Source organism: Ostrinia nubilalis, chromosome 26 (assembly GCF_963855985.1).
Source record: "Ostrinia nubilalis chromosome 26, ilOstNubi1.1, whole genome shotgun sequence".
NCBI classification, from domain to species: Eukaryota; Metazoa; Arthropoda; class Insecta; order Lepidoptera; family Crambidae; genus Ostrinia; species Ostrinia nubilalis.
This window is the reverse complement of record NC_087113.1, coordinates 9,096,974-9,114,969: the sequence shown is the minus strand read 5'-3', so window position 1 is coordinate 9,114,969 and position 17,996 is coordinate 9,096,974. Positions and strand designations below refer to the sequence as shown.

Below are 17,996 nucleotides of genomic sequence, written 5' to 3'. Positions count from 1 at the left end.
TGTTTCCATTTACAAATAAGTTAATAGGTAATTAGCTTATTGGTTCGACATATTTAGCATGTTTAGGGTTACTGCTTACCTAGTTCATTTATTTCCAAATACTTTTTATCTTTTTTTGTGACATCATACATGTTCTGTACAAGTACGAGTACAAAAATGATAAAACTACTTAATTTATTCAGCTGAATAAAGCTTTAAATTACAATAAAAATGTACTTTGTTTTGTATATTTTTGCCTGTGGCTATAAGTGTGCCTTTAAGCTACCTTTTTTGTTATTTTTGACGTTCATATGTACCTAATTACTGTCAAATTGAATTAATATTTTTGATTTGATTTGATTTATACCTACATCAAATTAATTGCATCCAGATCGTAGCAAATCTGTAACTAACCACTGAGTCCTAACATCAGCATCTCTAATGAGGACTAATTGCCTACAAATAGCTCTTAATTACAATTACTAGCGTAGTCGTTTGTGGTTGTCAAGCGAACTGATATAGACAGTAATTGAGCTGACTAAGAATTAAAGATTAGGAATAGATCAAGTTTAGTATAGCTCAAGACGATGAAAACTATTCTTTTCAAACAAATACTTTAAGGCCCGATTCGACCAAAATTATATCCGAGAATAACTCCTGGTACAACTGGCACATTGACAGTTTCAGTATGAGAAATATGTCAAAATGTCAAATAACTGACGATTTATTCTGAAATTAATATTTACTCTTGTTTAGTCTAATCCACCCTAAGGCCCGATTCGACCAAACTTTTATCCGAGAATAACTCCTGGTATAACTGGCACATTGACAGTTTCAGTATGGGAAATATGTCAAAACTGACGATCTATTCTGAGATTAATACTTACTCTTGTTTGGTCGAATCCACCCTGAGTCAAATAACATTGACACCGACCGATCAACTATCCTTATTGATGATTAACTTATCTCTCTTTGTAAAATTAAGTTTTATCATAATTGTCAGTTTTGTTGCGTACTAATTTAGTAAAGTACCAGCTTCAGCCAAGGCCATAAAATATTATGAAATTACAAAAATATAAAAATATGTTTATTTTAAAAACTTAAATTTTAATATTAAGTATTTTTGATACTCTTTTTAACCTTAAGTAGTAAGTAGCCACAACCGGTACTTTTACCCTATTTTTATATCCTGTAATCAAACTGCGACTAGCATTGATTTAACAATGTCGGCCGTTTTGTGTAGTGATTCTAAAACGGACTACTATGCCGAGAGGTCCCGTTTTCGATTCCCGGCCGGGCGGAAAAAAATTATGAATTTTAATTTCTGTGACGGGTCTGGATGTTACTATGTATAATATGTATGTATTTAAAAAGTATATAATATGTAGTATATCCGTTAAGCTAGCACCCATAACACAAGCATATTAATTGCTTACCTGGGGCTAGATAGCGTTGTGTGAAATTGTCCAAAGATATTTATTTATATTTATTTAACCATTTTAGTTACCTATATGCCGTATCTGAATAAAAAACAAACAAACAAATTGCCTATTAAATTGGATTGCGAATGTCAAACAGATGAAATACGATCTACATTTTTATTGCAAAATTCGCAATGAATACGAGTATACCAATATCGCAAACTTAATTGAAAACTTGGAAATATGAAACTTTTGTTTATTTTCAACCGACTTCAAAAAAGGAGGAGGTTCTCAATTCGACCCGTATGTTTTTTTTTTTCTATGTTTGTTACGCGATAACTCCGCCAATTATGAACCGATTTGAACAAATCTTTTTTCGGCGTATAGGTAATACCTCAAGGGTGGTCCCATTTAAATTTAATAATAGAAAAAACAACCCCCAAGGGTGGAAAATTGGGGATGAACTTTTTTATACGCAATATTTTTAATTTTTAGTTTTTTTTTGTGTTCACGCATTTGAAGTCGGTTTTATTTTTTTTTAAAGTTATTATTATCAAAATGATCAATGTTATTTGGTCATATTACAAAGTCTGTCAAATAGTGGTAGAGAGAGAGAATGAGAAATAGGACAGATGTAGCAATATTTTTTAAAATATCTCTACTTCTATACTAGTACTAGCTTTTCGCCCGCGTGGAATTTTGTCTGTCACAGAAAAACAATATCGCGCGCGTATTTGCTCACCGTTTAGACCTACCCTGGACTACGACAAACATTTTAAAACCAAAATCAGCTCAATCGGCCCAGCCGTTCTCGAGTTTTAATCAGACTAACGAACATCAATTCATTTTTATATAGATTACTAGCGGCCGCCCGCGACTTCGTACGCGTGGATCCCGTTTTACCCCCTTTTCCCGAATTTTCTTTGCTATAAACCTCACGGAGCCCGAGACCTTTCCAACGAATGCAAAACCGTGGAAATCGGTTCGTGCGTTCGGGAGTTATAGCGTCAGGGAGGAAAACCCGACTTATTTTTATATAGTAGATTATAAATGCGAAAGTAACCTTGTCTGTCTGTCTTGCTTTCACGCCTAAACCACTAAACCGATTTTGATGAAATTTGGCATAGAGATAGTTTGAGTCTCGGGAAAGGACATAGGATAGTTTATATCCCGGTTTTTGAAACAGGGACGCGCGCAATAAAGTTTTTCTGTGACAGAAAAAAATCCACGCGGGCGAAGCCGCGAGCGGAAAGCTAGTCTAACTATAATTTAAACTAACAACGTCCAAGATTAAATAGAATAAATAAATGATATCATCACACCCTTGCTACCCAGGGGATCCGAACTTGTAATTGACCTACTCTACCAACCAGGTAACCATTGAAAACAAATTTTTATTTTTCGTTAAAACGTGTTCATGTTTCACTCTTTCTAATTTTCGTGACAAGTTACTACTCTGCTATACGGGACTATTCCCACCTCTCGTTCCCACCGTTTCAACTCCTGTGTAGCCAGGATCTACAGCTTGACAATCTTAGGCCGGGTTGCACCATCTTTCTTTTAACTTTACAAACGTCAAAAATTTGTCAAACTCCATACAAAAAGCACCGGTTATTGCCATAGTTACTGCTAAAGTTAGGCGGTGCAACACAGCCTAAATTTGTCAATTAGTCAGTAATTGGAATATCTAATTAAATACTGAATCATTACTGATCACTTGAGATGCTCATTCAATTAATTATTACAGCACTTATGACCAATTACGTAACCCGGTACAGCTGGATAAACACTTTGCGACGTCATACCCCCAACCCGTCTGGCCAGCGTGGGGAGTGTAGGACAAATCCTCCATTTGCGTCTGGTAATTTAGAGGGTCGTGGTCCTGCAGTGGAGACTTACGCCCGTATACAAATCAAATCAAATTTTATTTGCATTACATTCACAAACATTACTATGAGGTCTCACAGTGCGCGTGGACGCACAGGGTGACACACGAACCAATCACAGAGCTTATTCAACGGTGTGCGTTCGATTTGCTGCTTCACTTAAGCAAGCATCGTTTGTGAATACGGGCGTGAGTGACCTGATAAATGATTATAATAGTAGATTTTTTTCTTACGTGTGCACATTACGTCTGCATTGTTTGCCATCGTTTTTTGCATTTTTGCCATTGTTTGGGAGTATATATGTTACGGTTAATGTGATAAATTGAAAATTATTAATAATAACCGGTTATTATGAATAATTACCGACAGTCGCGGTAAAAGTGATAAATTAATCACATTTAACAGTGATTATTTAATAATTCAACCTTAGTACTAACAAATTTCATAAAAGAGAACAACATCTTGTGTACGTGCTCGTGTACAGCCAAACTTTTGAACGTTTTGATATCATATATTAATATAATTTGGCATAATGAGTTTGGAATGTTTATTGCATAATATTACTTTTCCATGATGCCTATAACATAATGTTTTGATTTAAAGTGAAAAATAGGTTAAGGTGCGGCGGGGGTGGCCCTTGGGCCACCCCTAAGCCGCCTATTTAGTTTTATACACACATAAATGACCTCATATTAATCACATTTACCAAATCAAGCGGTAATTATTCATAATAACCGGCGATTATTCATAATTTTCACATTTATCACTTTGACCGTAACATATACGTCTGCATTACAGAAAATTCAAACGTAGCTAAAATCTTCGTTCTTCGTTATAAATAAAAGAAGAATCAATCACTTTTTGATCTCTCCCTATCAAAAGCTGGAAACATTTAATTTTCGGATAGATCCAGTTTATTTTGTTACCTGTTATTAGTACCGTTTGAAAGAGTTCGTAAAGCACTTTCAGGTTCAGTAACCAGTTTTTCGAAATCTTGTATACTGTTTATAAATAACTAGCGGCCGCCCGCGACTTCGTATGCGCGGATCCCGTTTTATCCCCTTTAAATTTTTCCTGAATTTTCTTTGCTACAAACCTCACGGAGCCCGAGACCTTTCCAACGAATGCAAAACCGTGGAAATCGGTTCGTGCGTTCTGGAGTTATAGCGTCAGGAAGGAAAACCCGACTTATTTTTATATAGTAGATGGAGTGAGATTACTTATCGGTTCCACCCTGTATACTAACAAAATATCTCAACCTAGCTTATCTACAATAGGCACTTGAAACGCGTTAAACAGAACAATCAGCGATCTAATTGCCTCCCTAATGCACCTCGGATATACGTGATTACATTCCATTAGTCCCGTCTTCTATGACCGTAATTACATGTCAGTATTAATTAGTTGAATATTATTGCAAGTAGAATATCACAACACAACTTGATTCTCTTGAATCTCCACTGTATGAGCCTTGGTTTTTATTTACCAGAGGCAAATGGAAGAATTGGCCTTCTCTATCAACGCTGGGTTGCGGAGGCTTGATGTTTGGATATTTGTCCCTTAAACTGGATATTCACGCTCAGTTAAACTGATCAGTTGAATTTGCGTACTTCCAAGAAACTGACAATGTACAGTACAGTGAATTTCAACTTAAGATTTCACGGTCAGTTTTTGGATGTTACGTCAGTACTACGTAAGTACCAGGAGCAGAGCGGAGCGGAGAAGTGTTTTGAATTACCAATCAGATTTCATTATTTCTACTGAGAGAGAGATTTCCGCGCCGCACAGCCGCCGCTGTCAAATTCTATGGAAAATTTTAACGGCCAGACACTTCTCCACGGGCGAAGCCGGGCCTAACTGACTGAATAATTGATAGCTTAAGTCACCTTTTCGACTTCCATGGAAAAAAGTGAAATTCTATGATAATGTTACGTAATTAAAATTAAACAACTTTCTTTCATTCTTAATACCGTTTCTGTTGTTACAGTGCCAGACGACGTGCAGCAACCAGTGCAGAGGTCAGCTCCTCTGCTGCAGTCGCCCCAGTACACCGGCGGCAGGCCCCAGCCTTACAGTGAGTACATGCATTTACATAGCTTTAATATAATTATGTATAGATGTACCTACGAGTACATAGGTAGGTTATGTGTAAACACATACGAGTATCAACAATTCTACATACAAAAGAACACGCCTAGGTTAGATACAAATATTTACTCGACTAAACACGAACTTATTATTATAAAAACTGGCCCAGACGCGTTTTTACTCGCGCGTTTCGAATCGCGCGATATTGGGCGGATGCTCAAATGGAATACGTCGATATTGTTGAGATACTAGAGGTTCATATTTATATTCTGTCATCAGGCAGTCTCGCGTTTTGCCTATAAAAACGCCAGCCCAGTGGGTCTAGTCAAAACGCACTTTAAAATCGCAAACCCATCGCAAACCAGTCGCAAACAAATAAACAAATCGCAAAAGAGGTCGATAACAAAAAAGGCTTAGTCAAACGGCAAAAAATCGAATCGCAAAACCAGGTAGGGTTTTGTATCGATAATCGAAAGACTGGATTGAAATTTCCCATACAAAGGCTTAGCCAACATGCATTTAAAACTCAATCAAAATCGAATCGAATCGCAACACCCGCCATTTTCTTTGCGATTACTAAAACCCCGGTGATAAGCTTGGATTCGATCGAAAACCAATAGGGTGAGTTGCACCACCTAACTTTAAACGTAACTAAGACGTTAACCGGTGTTTTTTGTATGGAGTTTGACAGATTTTAGACGTTTGTCAAAGTTAAACTAAGATGGTGCAACCCATCCTAAGGCTGTTTTGGCAAATCCGTATCGCGATGTCGTTTTGACAGCTAGTTTGATAGCGAAGCATAGACGTAAACAGAGAGCAGAAAGAAGGAAGAAACTAATTTAAAAAAAAAAGCTAGAAAAAGTAAAAAGAATCGCAAAGTCATAGACATTTTTTAACTTTTATTCGATTTTTAATGAACTTTTATATCGCCGCGTCGTTGGTGGTTCAATGTGCATTTTGGCTGCCATTTTCGAATCGAATCACTGGTGACGCGGCGACTGACATTAGTGAAAACTTCCCATTGGTTTGCGATGGCATTTTGACTAGACCCACAGATCTAACCATGTATTGTGTGGAAGTAAAAAAATGGTTCACTATAAATTCTTCTTGTAGGTGGTCGTTGTTTCATCCTCCTACTCTATGTTTGCCAAGACGTGGTCGAAATCTATACTAATATTATAAATGCGAAAGTAACTCTGTCTGTCTGTGTTGCTTTCACGTCTAAACCACTGAACCGATTTTGATGAAATTTGGCATAGAGATAGTTTGAGTCCCGAGAAAGGACATAGGATAGTTTTTATCCCGATTTTTGAAACAGGGCGATAAAGTTTTTCTGTGACAGACAAAGTTCCACGCGGGCGAAGCCGCGGGCGGAAAGCTAGTGTACGATAAACTCAATTCATCACACTTTTCTACGTTCCAAACACTGAAGGTTAATTCTTCACAAACTATATGCTAATTTTTTATTTAAATAGATTTTACACATGCCTTATTCTGTGACATATCGACATACTATGATCCATATGAAATTACTTGCTATAGTTAATTGGATAACGTGTTGCAGACTTGCAGACGTGTGTCTACGTCGTGTTCAAACTTCTCTAATCTAGCCTGTTCAGACAAGTTTAGCGTTGTTAGGTGTCCCGATTTATGTGGGACGTCCCGATTTTCAGGGCTCTAGTGCCATGACCCGATTTACCCTTGATTAGCATAGTATAGCATATGCTATGTCCAGGTTTTTCGCTAACCTCTGTGTAAAAGGCCACAGTGTTAACTATCCATTTCCGTTTTTGCTCTCACTCTCATTAAATGGTGATTCTTTGCGATAGAACGAGACGACATGACCGGCAATGGGCAGTTAACACTGTTGTCGATAGAACATACATAATGTTCAAACTGATAAATAAATAAAATATCTCTGCACTCATTGAAAAGCAAGAAAAAGAGCAAAAGTGCAAATACAACGACATTTAGGAATCAATTTTGAAAAAGTGATCATAGATCGCTTCAAAAAACATATTGTCCCATTTTGAAAATATCCCAGTTTCTACCTTCCGTCCCGATATTTAGCTGGAACTGGCAACACTAGTCTAGTTTCGTACTAGGTAAATAAAAATATCTCTGCACTCATTGAAAAGCAAGAAAAATAGCGAATATATAATATATAATAATAATAATATAAGTGCAAATACAACGACATTTAGGAATCAATTTTGAAAAAGTGATCATAGAACGGTTCAAAAACATATTGTCCCATTTTAAAAATGTCCCAGTTTCTACCTTCCGTCCCGATACTTAGCTGGTACTGGCAACACTAGTCTAGTTTCGTACTAGGTTTAGAACATGCGTGGTATGAGTTCTGCCTACGTATTGCGCTATTAATCGAACCGACTTCCGACATAATTATGGAACTTGTTACATACTTGTACTTAAGTCTTTAATACCAAACTCATGCACAATTGCCAAACTGATGTGATAGTAAACGGGGCACATAGCTCATAGAACTGCCGTCGGAGCAGAAAAGTTCTCGAGTGGCGATCACGGGTCTGAAGACGTAGTATGAACTCCCGCAAGGTGGACCAACGATCTGTTAAAGGTCGCGGGAAGCACTTGGATGCGGGGAGCACAGGACCGGTCATTGTGGAAATCCTTGGGGAAGGCATTTGTCCCGTAGTGGAGGTTTTTTAGCTGCAACCAACATATAAAGTGCTCATTTATTGTCCCGAAGCAGTGGTAGGGTTAATACTGGGACATTTAAAAGTGATTTTTAAAAGCCTGCTTGCAAAAATACATGAGTGCTTGTAAAATATTACAATCTCTTGTAGCAGTATATTTCTTAACTTAATGACAATAAAATTAAATATGATATCCTTCACTGCAAATCTTTAAACAACTATCGGTACAATTAAAATGCTAAATACCTTAAACAGTCGAAAGCTTTCAAAAGCTCTAAACTACGTCTAAACTAGAAACAATTAAAGTCCACACAACCGTGAAATATCTAGGAACAGGCGAGTCGGAGAGCTGTTCAGGTCGCCCCTTAGAAGGGATGCAGTCCGACGCGGAAATCCCGTATCCTGGACAAGGATCAAGAGGTTTAGTTGCACCGCCAGGGCTGGCAAAGTGGCTATTTGAAAATATACTAGCTTTTGCCCACGGCTTCGTCCGCATTAATTCGGTATGTTAAAGAAAGTTCGTCTATTTTCTAAAAATTATAAATGTGAAAGTTTGTATCGATGTCTGGATGTCAACATGTTTGTTACCATTTCACGCAAAAACTACTGAACGGATTTTGGTTTAACTTTACAGTATTATTGTTTATAACCCAGAATAACATATAGGCTATGATTTATGACGATCTGAGCCGCGGGCAAAAGCTAGTATTTAATATTTTTCCTTGGATTCGAAGTATACGAGGGGCGGCTGAAAATTTCGCGGCCTAAGGTACTTAGCGATGAGTAATTAGCTTGTTACTCATATCACTAGTTGCGACACTCAGTAGTATTATAAAAAGCAATCACTAATTAAGTTTGCACTGATAGTTCAATTTCTATCGAACAAATGACATCACCATGTCCGCCGAATCTGGAGATTTGCGGAATTTCGACACCTCGCGCCGCGGACATAATTCCTCGTAAAGAAGGAAAATAGACCGAAAGACATTTTTGAAGAGATGTCATTGGTTCTTCAGGATTCTGGACCTTCATATACTATGGTTAAAAAATGGGCCCGACTATTTCAACACGGACGAGAGACCTGTGAAAACGACCCCCGCCCTGTCACGATACTGAGTGAAGGAAACGTTCAAAAGTCGAAAAAATCGTTCCGGCTGACCAAAGAATTAAATCGTGGCAGATAGCTGAAGAATATTTCTTTATGTTCGCGAGGCTATTGTACAGAAATGACGGGGGAAACTGACACGCGGATTGCTCTTTCCGCAAGACAACGCGCCCGTTCACGCCGCACGTGTTGCGAGGCCAAGCCCTGAAAGACACCGGGTTCTCAGAGATTGACCACCCACCATATAGCCAAGACCTATTACCTAGCGATATTTTCCTGTTTTTCGATTTGAAAAAGGACTTACGGGGCCGGAGATATGCAGATGACAACGAAATTAAAGCTGCGGTTGGTCGTCATTTTGAAAAAAAATTTTTGGGTGGGTAAAAGGCATTGTATGCGAGATTTAAGAAATGTATTTCTTTTGAGGGAGATTATATTACAAAATAAAAAATAGAAACCATTTATTTTATTTCATTAAGTACCTTAGGCCGCGAAATTATCAGCCGGCCCTCGTACGTATACCAAGTTTCAAAGAAATCTGTTCAGTTGTTTAAATGTGAAAGAGTAACAGACATTCATTCATCTAGCTTCGTTTATAACATTAGTAGGATATAAGGGAACTCATAGGACTAATTCCAACACTGCAACTCCTGCTTGGCTGCGCGAACACAATACGAAACTCCTGCGTGCAACCAGCAGCGTGATTGTACACGCACTCCGTCCAGATTAGCGATGGGCGATTATTACTAAATTAATCGAATTATTCGAATATTCTCTATAATCGAATGTATTCGATACGCAATCGCAGTTATTTGATTAATCGACGCGCGCCGTATTACTAACGAATAACATGATTCGTTCGCTGCGGTCCTGTGAGCCCGCGCCGCACGGTACTATGACGAATGAATCGTCGCGTGAAGACAGGTAAATAGATTTATCATTCGATTGTCGATTATTATTCGATTTTTTTTTTCGAATTACTAAATTGACAATCGAAAGTTCGATTGGTCGATTGTCGATTCATTCGATTATTTTTTTTCGAACAATCGCCCATCGCTAGTCCTGATACGTTTGTCACGCGTGCCAAGATCCGCATCACAAGAAAAGGGCACTAACGAGTTAGGCCAGTAGAATTAGATTTTAAATCGGAAATAATTCCTACAAAAGATTTTATTGCTTTAATGGCTTCATTGGTTGGCTTGGCTGCCCATTAAGACTCTCCTAGGTTTTCGACTTCGACGGAGTTGTGCTTAAGTGGTGGGGGCCCCCGAAAGGGGCGCTTTTTCGGTTTTCCGGTTATACCGCGTAAAGAACTTATCCTATCGAAAAGTATAACCGGAAAACCGAAAAAGCGCCCCTTTCGGGGGCCCCCACCACTTAAGCACAACTCCGTCGAAGTCGAAAACCTAGGAGAGTCTTTATGGGCAACTAATGAAGCCATTAAAGTACTCAAATCTTTAGTAGGAATTATTTTCGATTTAATTCATTTTTGTGTTTAATTCTACTGGACTAAGTAGATTCCTACTTTTTCGACAACCCTGTCTAAGTCCGACAATCGATGCCGAACTTTCCCCGTCTCTGGTCATAGCCAACTCTTACCGCGTCCGGTGTTTCGGCCGTCGATTCTCGAGTGCAAAGTTGATACTTTGTTTGTATGCATATGCCTTAGTTTTAGGAGTGGGGACTTCACAATTGGGGCATTTATCGGACTTAAAGTTGCATAACTATTGTACGAAGTATGGAACATCAAGTTACAACGTATATAATTGTAATAAAGTCACATAGAGGCAATTTTGCAACAAAAATGAATGTACGAAACATTATTGTATGAACGCACTGGACCATTAGTTTGGCTTGCTTTAATTTCAAGCTTTTATTTTCAACATCAACGAAAATGAACGTAGAGTAGGTACCCATAAATAGTTTACGTTGGATTATAATATTATCAGTGCCTACAAGAGCCATAAAATTCTATGTAGGTAAACATTATAGTCTTGTTCTGAATTATTCACTGGTTGTATGGAAAAAATATAAAATGGTAATAGTCTCGTAACTGCCACTTTTTGTTTTTTACTATAAACTGCAACTCAAATACACAGATTTCAGTCAAACGAATCTAATTCATTTCAAACTGGCAGCGAACTAACGTCCTCTCAACTTTGCCCGCTCAACTTTCACCGTGACGCGGACGTTTCGCGAAACGCCCGGCTGCTCACGGCTGGGTTAACAAGCGTAGATTTGAATGGGAAATTCGCGAATTTGTCAGTTAAAATTCATTTTAAATCGGTCATGGAAATAAAAGTATGTGACATGTAAAACTATCTCTCAGCTAAACGGTCTTAAATCTTAGGCTGAGTTGCACCACCAAACTTTGACCGTAACTATAACGATAACCGCTGTTTTTTGTATGGAGTTTGACAGATTTTTGACGTTTGTCAAAGTTAAAGTAAGATGGTGCAACCCAGCCTTAGTGTTTAGCAATGTTGTCAATAAAATAAATTCGACAATGTGTAAAACAATTGTGTCCAAAATTAATAAACGCACCTACTTTCTCCTTTCCTCACTAAAATCAGAGTCCTAATTTGGCTGGAAATTATTGTCTCGTATTTTGATAATATTCTACGAGTATGTATTTTTTTTTTCGAATCCAAATATTCCTTTAGTGTCTTTGAGTATTTCTTTAAATTAAATAAAAATGTAAACAAAAATGAGGAAATAACGCGCTACGGAAATTTTTGATCACATTTAGGTAAATAATTAAAGAATCTTCAATCTTGCTCTATAAAACAGAAACCTTTGTTATTCCGACTCGGACTTAGTTCTTTTTTGCAATACTCACTACTTATCAAGCGGAGGTAAAACCTTACTTTTTTACCACATTCAAGGCAGCATTTTCCGATATTCTCAGTCCATTTGGAATACGTACAGCGCATTACCTCACTCTATAACGTTTTAAATCCGCAATTTGATTTAAATGTGCTCAATTTTATTTAAATCGTTGTGCCACTGCTCATTTGTAGCGTCTCTCACAACTGAAATAGATTACGTAGCATCTCTTTTATTTGTACTAATATTATAAATGTGTAAGTTACTCTGTATGTTTCGTTTTTACTTGTAAACTGCTGTATCGTCTTCATTTAAGAATGGTAGAGTTCGTGTGTGTTACTCCGCCACTCAAGTATTGTCTATGAATAGGTTTTTGGAATCCTGTGCGTCCACGCGCACTTTGAGTGCTCATAGTAATGTTTGTGAATTCATTCACAACAGGTGTGATTGCGGTCGAATTATTGTGCATTTAAAAAAGTCACCTTTTACGGCATCCACAAGAAAAGTTTTAAAAAAGGTAGCAAGAAGGCGCTGGGTGCAGGCCGCTATCAACCAGTCATTATGGAAATCATTAGGGGAGGCCTATGTTCAGCAGTGGACATCCTATGGCTGAAATGATGGTTATGACGACAAGAAAATTTTAGGTGCTTTCACCATCAATCCCTAATTTTTAAGTGACTCTTATGTAAACAAAATTCCTGTTATGAGTTACCACAGGGGTCACTTAAAAATTAGGGAATGATGGTGAAAACGGGCATTATTCTGCCGAAACCACACGATCAACTTTGAACGACTTCCTTCGATCCAACTGGATATACTTTATTTGTGACAGGCCGATCGTATGGAGGACATCTTTTATGCATGCAATCTTCGCTTAGCTGGAAAAGTTATGGGTTCCGTCTTATGTGGATAGTTGGACTATTTCTCACATTTTGGGAGTCTCGAGATTAAACCATTAAACGCGAGGGGATGGGAGTCCCTCCCATAGCTTTCCTCCTGTTCTCCCAAGCCTTAAGACTGAAGTAAATAGGTATTTATTATAGGCCAGTAGAATTAAACACAAAAATGAATTAAATCGGAAATAATTCCTACTAAAGATTTTAGTGCTTTAATGGCTTCATTAGTTGCCCATAAAGACTCTCCTAGGTTTTCGACTTCGACGGAGTTGTGCTTAAGTGGTGGGGCCCCCGAAAGGGGCGCTTTTTCGGTTTTCCGGTTATACCGCGTAAAGGACTTACCCTATCGAAAAGTGGTCTTCCTGACGGTTGAAGGGCATTTAATCCTGCATTAAATAAGACCAAATTCATATGTTTTGAACAAACCGTTCTCGTGCAAATGTTCGGCAAAGTAGAAAATATGTGTATAATTAATTACCCTCTCCACGTCCAATGGCTCGTTACCCACAGGCTTCCAAGTCTTGAAAAGGAGCGCCTCAACCAGTGTAACCCTATCAAGGCTTACGAGCTGGATGCGCCTATCCTTGTTCGTCCCAGCCGTTCCTTAACTGCGGTTGCTGCACCTCTTCCTGGCACTCACCTGAACGACTCTGTGTTACCTACTGTGGCTACCCCTCTTCCTTGTATCCTCCTGCACGACTACGTTGCCTAGCCGTATGCCTGGTCTAAGGTTCGACGCCAAAAATCAACAACAACAAGTTCATATTAAAACGCTGAAGAGTTTTTTGTTTGTTTGTTTGAACGCGCTAATCTCAAGAATTACTAGTTTGATTGAAATAATTATTTTTGTGTTGAATAGCTCATAAATTGAAGAAGGCTATAGGATATATACAATCACTCTACGACTAATAGAGGCGAAGCAGTAAAGAAAAATGTCGCAAGCACGGAAAATAGTATTTAAACTATTTTCACGCGTACGAAGTTGATTTTGTGGCGTCGAACCTTGGACCAAGCATATAGCTAAGCAATGCAATCGTGCAGGAGGGTACAAGGAAGAGGGGCAGCCACAGTAGGTAACACAGAGTCGTTCAGGAGAGTGCCAGGAAGAGGTGCTGCAACCGCAGTTAAGGAACGGCTGGAATGAACAAGGATAAGCGAATCCAACTCGTGAGCCTAGACAGGGATACGCTGGTTAAGGCGACCCTTTACAAGGCTTGGGAGCCTACGGGTGACGAGCTATTGGACGTGGAGAGGGTCATTAATTATACACATATTTTCTACTTTGCCGAACATTTGCACGAGAACGGTTTGTCCAAAAAATATGAATTTGGTCTTATTTAATGCAGGATCAAATGCCCTTCAACCGTCAGGAAGACCACTTTTCGATAGGGTAAGTCCTTTACGCGATATAATCGGAAAACCAAAAAAGCGCCCCTTTCGGGGGCCCCCACCACTTAAGCACAACTCCGTCGAAGTCGAAAACCTAGGAGAGTCTTAATGGGTAACCAATGAAGGAATTAAAGCAATAAAATCTTTTGTAGGAATTATTTCCGATTTAAAAGCTAATTCTACTGGACTATTAAGCAAGCATGCTGTATTTTAGCTTTATGTTATTATTTTATTTTATCAGGATAACAAACAATTCTACATATAATTCAGATAGTCCAGACGGATGTAATGTGTAATGTAATTTATAGTGTAATGTAATGGAAATAGTATGGGCAGCACTTTACATGTATTGCTCGTAGTGCCGTCCACACGTAGAATTCTTATTACATTACACGTAATCTTACATTACACATTACACTCGGCTTAGATGTTTGACATTGGTATTACCACAGAATAAGTAATAGTACAGGTACAGAAGGATTACTCCGCAAGACGATTTAAATAAATGCGAGTCTTGCTACGACGCGATACAGTGGAATTCAGCTCGCACAGCACTACGTACCTACAATTTTATTCACCTACAAGTTTTGTCTCTTTCTATCGCGTGCCTCTGAACTCTTCTTACGCTGTTAGGGTTGCTGTCTAGTAGTGTCTAGTAAAAAAATAATTAATCTACTTATTTGTAATGAGGTACGTATGTAGGTAAGTACGCATTCATTATGGAAAACCTTGGGAGAGGCCTTTGTCCAGCAGTGGACGTCATTTTTGGCTAAAACGAACGAACGCATTCTGAGCAGTAGTCATGGTAGGTTAGGTTCCTATACTATCCTAAGAATTATTGATTACCTACATGGCCAACATACCTTTCAGCATCTTTGGGAAGCGAAAAAAAAGATAAATCCGGTAGATTTATTTTCGAATTTAAACACCCGAACGCCGCACAATAATATTTCTTTCTCTTTATGTCCATTTTTAAATAATACTTCGATCATAGAATTAGGTATTACAACGCACGCCAGCGTCCTGACGGGCGCGCGCGTGACACTCGACTGATATAATACCCGCCGGCGGGGCGCTTCGCTGTAGGTAATTATCGGATGTACCGCGCGGAGTGAGCCAGGCCTGGTATTACTTAACCCTATCTTACTAGTACCATTATCCCTATCTTAAAAAAAAAGGTTTTGCCTCTTTGTACTAATTACTAACTAGTGATCTATGGAAATATACAGATGAATCCGTGGAACCCACAGATTGCTCTATTCATTAGGTACATATTACCTCTTTATATTGAGCCGGATCCTGTCGGGTGTAACGCGTAATGGAATGTGTCGTTTAATGTAACGAAAATAGTATGGGCAGCGCTTTACATGTAATGCTCGTAGTGCCGTCCACACGTAGGATTTCTGTTACATTACACGTAATCTTACATAACACATTACACCCCTCCGGACCATAAAAAGGTCTTAAAACGAAACTTGTTTTAATGAATAACACTTTATTTATTACAGATTTAGTTCGAGGCTTCGATTGTGAGATTTTTGGTATGTCACAGAAATTCTTTACCACGGGCGTGTCCCGTTTATAAAACCGGGATAAAACGATCTTATCCTTTTTAATAGTTTTTCCCTGGGCCTTGAACTAAGTATTTACCCAGCAAATTTCATCAAAATCGGTTCAGCAGTTTTTATTCTAAATACACAGATGATTGCGAACATATTGGAAGGAAATAACTTTAGGTTCGTGGTGCGCTGCGTGCCCAAACAACTGCACGCAGAAAGATTTAATGAATGCGCTACTGACAACGCCACTCTTGTAGCGGAGTTTTGGGCTGACACTGTGTAGGTTTGTTGTCGACACGACAAGAAGAAGATGATATGATACGTTAAAAGCCTGGTTTATTAGGTAGAGCACAATAACTAAGAAATCTCACAAAATGTTACGAAGGTTTTTGTTTGTTATTAAAAAAATATTTTAAATGTTCAAATTTTATCACTTTCAAAATGAGGTCGCTTTCGTGTATGGGGACTACATATCGTTATCAGTGATACCTTAAGGGCGTAGTTTCTAATCTGTCGTTTCAATAGTTAAGCCAAGAGCAACAAAACTTGCTCTTTTCATTCGTAGGGCCCTCGTAAACGGTTTGCGGTACCCGCAGGCTGGGTGTGGAGCATAGGGGAAGACGAAGCGATTTTAGAATTAAATAGGTTTATGAACAAATCTTTTTTGTGTTTAGTGTGGGATGACAATGTCACCCTATAGGGTGCAGAACTGCAAACTGCGTGCAATCCTCGGGTGAAATGAGGATATGATCTTGGTAGAAGTAGCCTGTCTAGCCTATCAAAGTCCGCTTATCTAGCCTTGTCTGTTCAGGCTAGAGGCTTCCCTAGCGGATTCTTAAGGCGTTTATCACACTGCGCCGCGCTCCGCCGCGGAGCGCGGGACGACAGATTTAATCATTGTATGCAAGTACCTCAGTTTGTATAGAAAACACGCGCGGCACTTCACACTGACAACGCGTCCGCGCGCGGGTTTTTTTTTTTTGAAATCACGCGCTCCGCGGCGGAGCGCGGCGCAGTGTGATAACCGCCTAAACCCTATAGGGTTGTATCATGATCTTGCAATGCCTTAAAAATCGCTTTTCTGTCTTCACAGCAATTACGGTCCTGGATTCGTCCATATGGGACATATACCTATCCCTTTGTCCCAGCAACTGTAGTCTTTTTAAAAAACTTTTTTTTATTAGTACTTAGGCGCTTTTTAGGGCACTTATGCACGTCCCAATATCGGCTAGTGCTGGGAAGAAGTGATCTCAAAAATCGCGTTTCTACCCTCACAGCAGCCGCACCGATGGGTGCGATGGCTTATTCACAGCGCGTGTGTCTTTCTCGAGTCTGTTTCTCAAGTCTTGTTTCTCGAGTCTGTTTCTCGAGTCTGTTTCTCGAGTCTGTTTCTCGAGTCTGTTTCTCGAGTCTGTTTCTCGTGCCTGTTTCTCGAGTCTGTTTCTCGAGTCTGTTTCTCGAGTCTGTTTCTCGAGTCTGTTTTTCGAGTCTGTTTCTCGAGTCACTTTCTCGACTCTCTTTCTCGAGTGTCTTGAACGATAGTCTATCCAAACTTATATAGTGATCCTCTTATCATTTGTAAATCGCGTTTCTACCCTCACAGCAGCCGCACCGCTGGGTGCGAGCTCATCACAGCGGATAGTTTATTCACACCCGTATCTCTTTCTTGATTCCTTTTCTCGAGTCTCTTTCTCGAGTCACTTTCTCGAGTCTCTTTCTCGAGTGTCTTGAACGATAGTCTATCCAAACTTATGTAGTGATCCTCTTATCATTTGTAAATCGCGTTTCTACCCTCACAGCAGCCGCACCGCTGGGTGCGAGCTCATCACAGCGGATAGTTTATTCACACTAGTGATCCTCTTATCATTTGTAAATCGCGTTTCTACCCTCACAGCAGCCGCACCGCTGGGTGCGAGCTCATCACAGCGGATAGTTTATTCACACCCGTATCTCTTTCTTGATTCCTTTTCTCGAGTCTCTTTCTCGAGTCACTTTCTTGAACGATAGTCTATCTGAACTTAAGTAATGCTCCTCTTAAATCGCGTTTCTACCTTCACAACAGCTACAGTCATGGATGCTACCTTAGCGGGCATCAAGTACCTATTTCAGAGTCCAGAAACTGTCTCAAGTTTTTTAACATATTATTAGTAAGCATTGCAAAAAATACTAATA

General features: G+C 39.1%; 1 protein-coding gene across 1 annotated transcript in view; it reads left to right on the top strand.

Moving 5' to 3' along the window:
* Positions 1-17,996, top strand: part of LOC135084642 (heterogeneous nuclear ribonucleoprotein L) — a 517,182-nt gene that overhangs the window by 469,037 nt on the left and 30,149 nt on the right. The window contains exon 6 of the mRNA XM_063979412.1: positions 5,274-5,360. Within this exon, the coding sequence (XP_063835482.1) occupies positions 5,274-5,360 (87 nt within the window). The remainder of the gene's footprint in view (positions 1-5,273; positions 5,361-17,996) is intronic.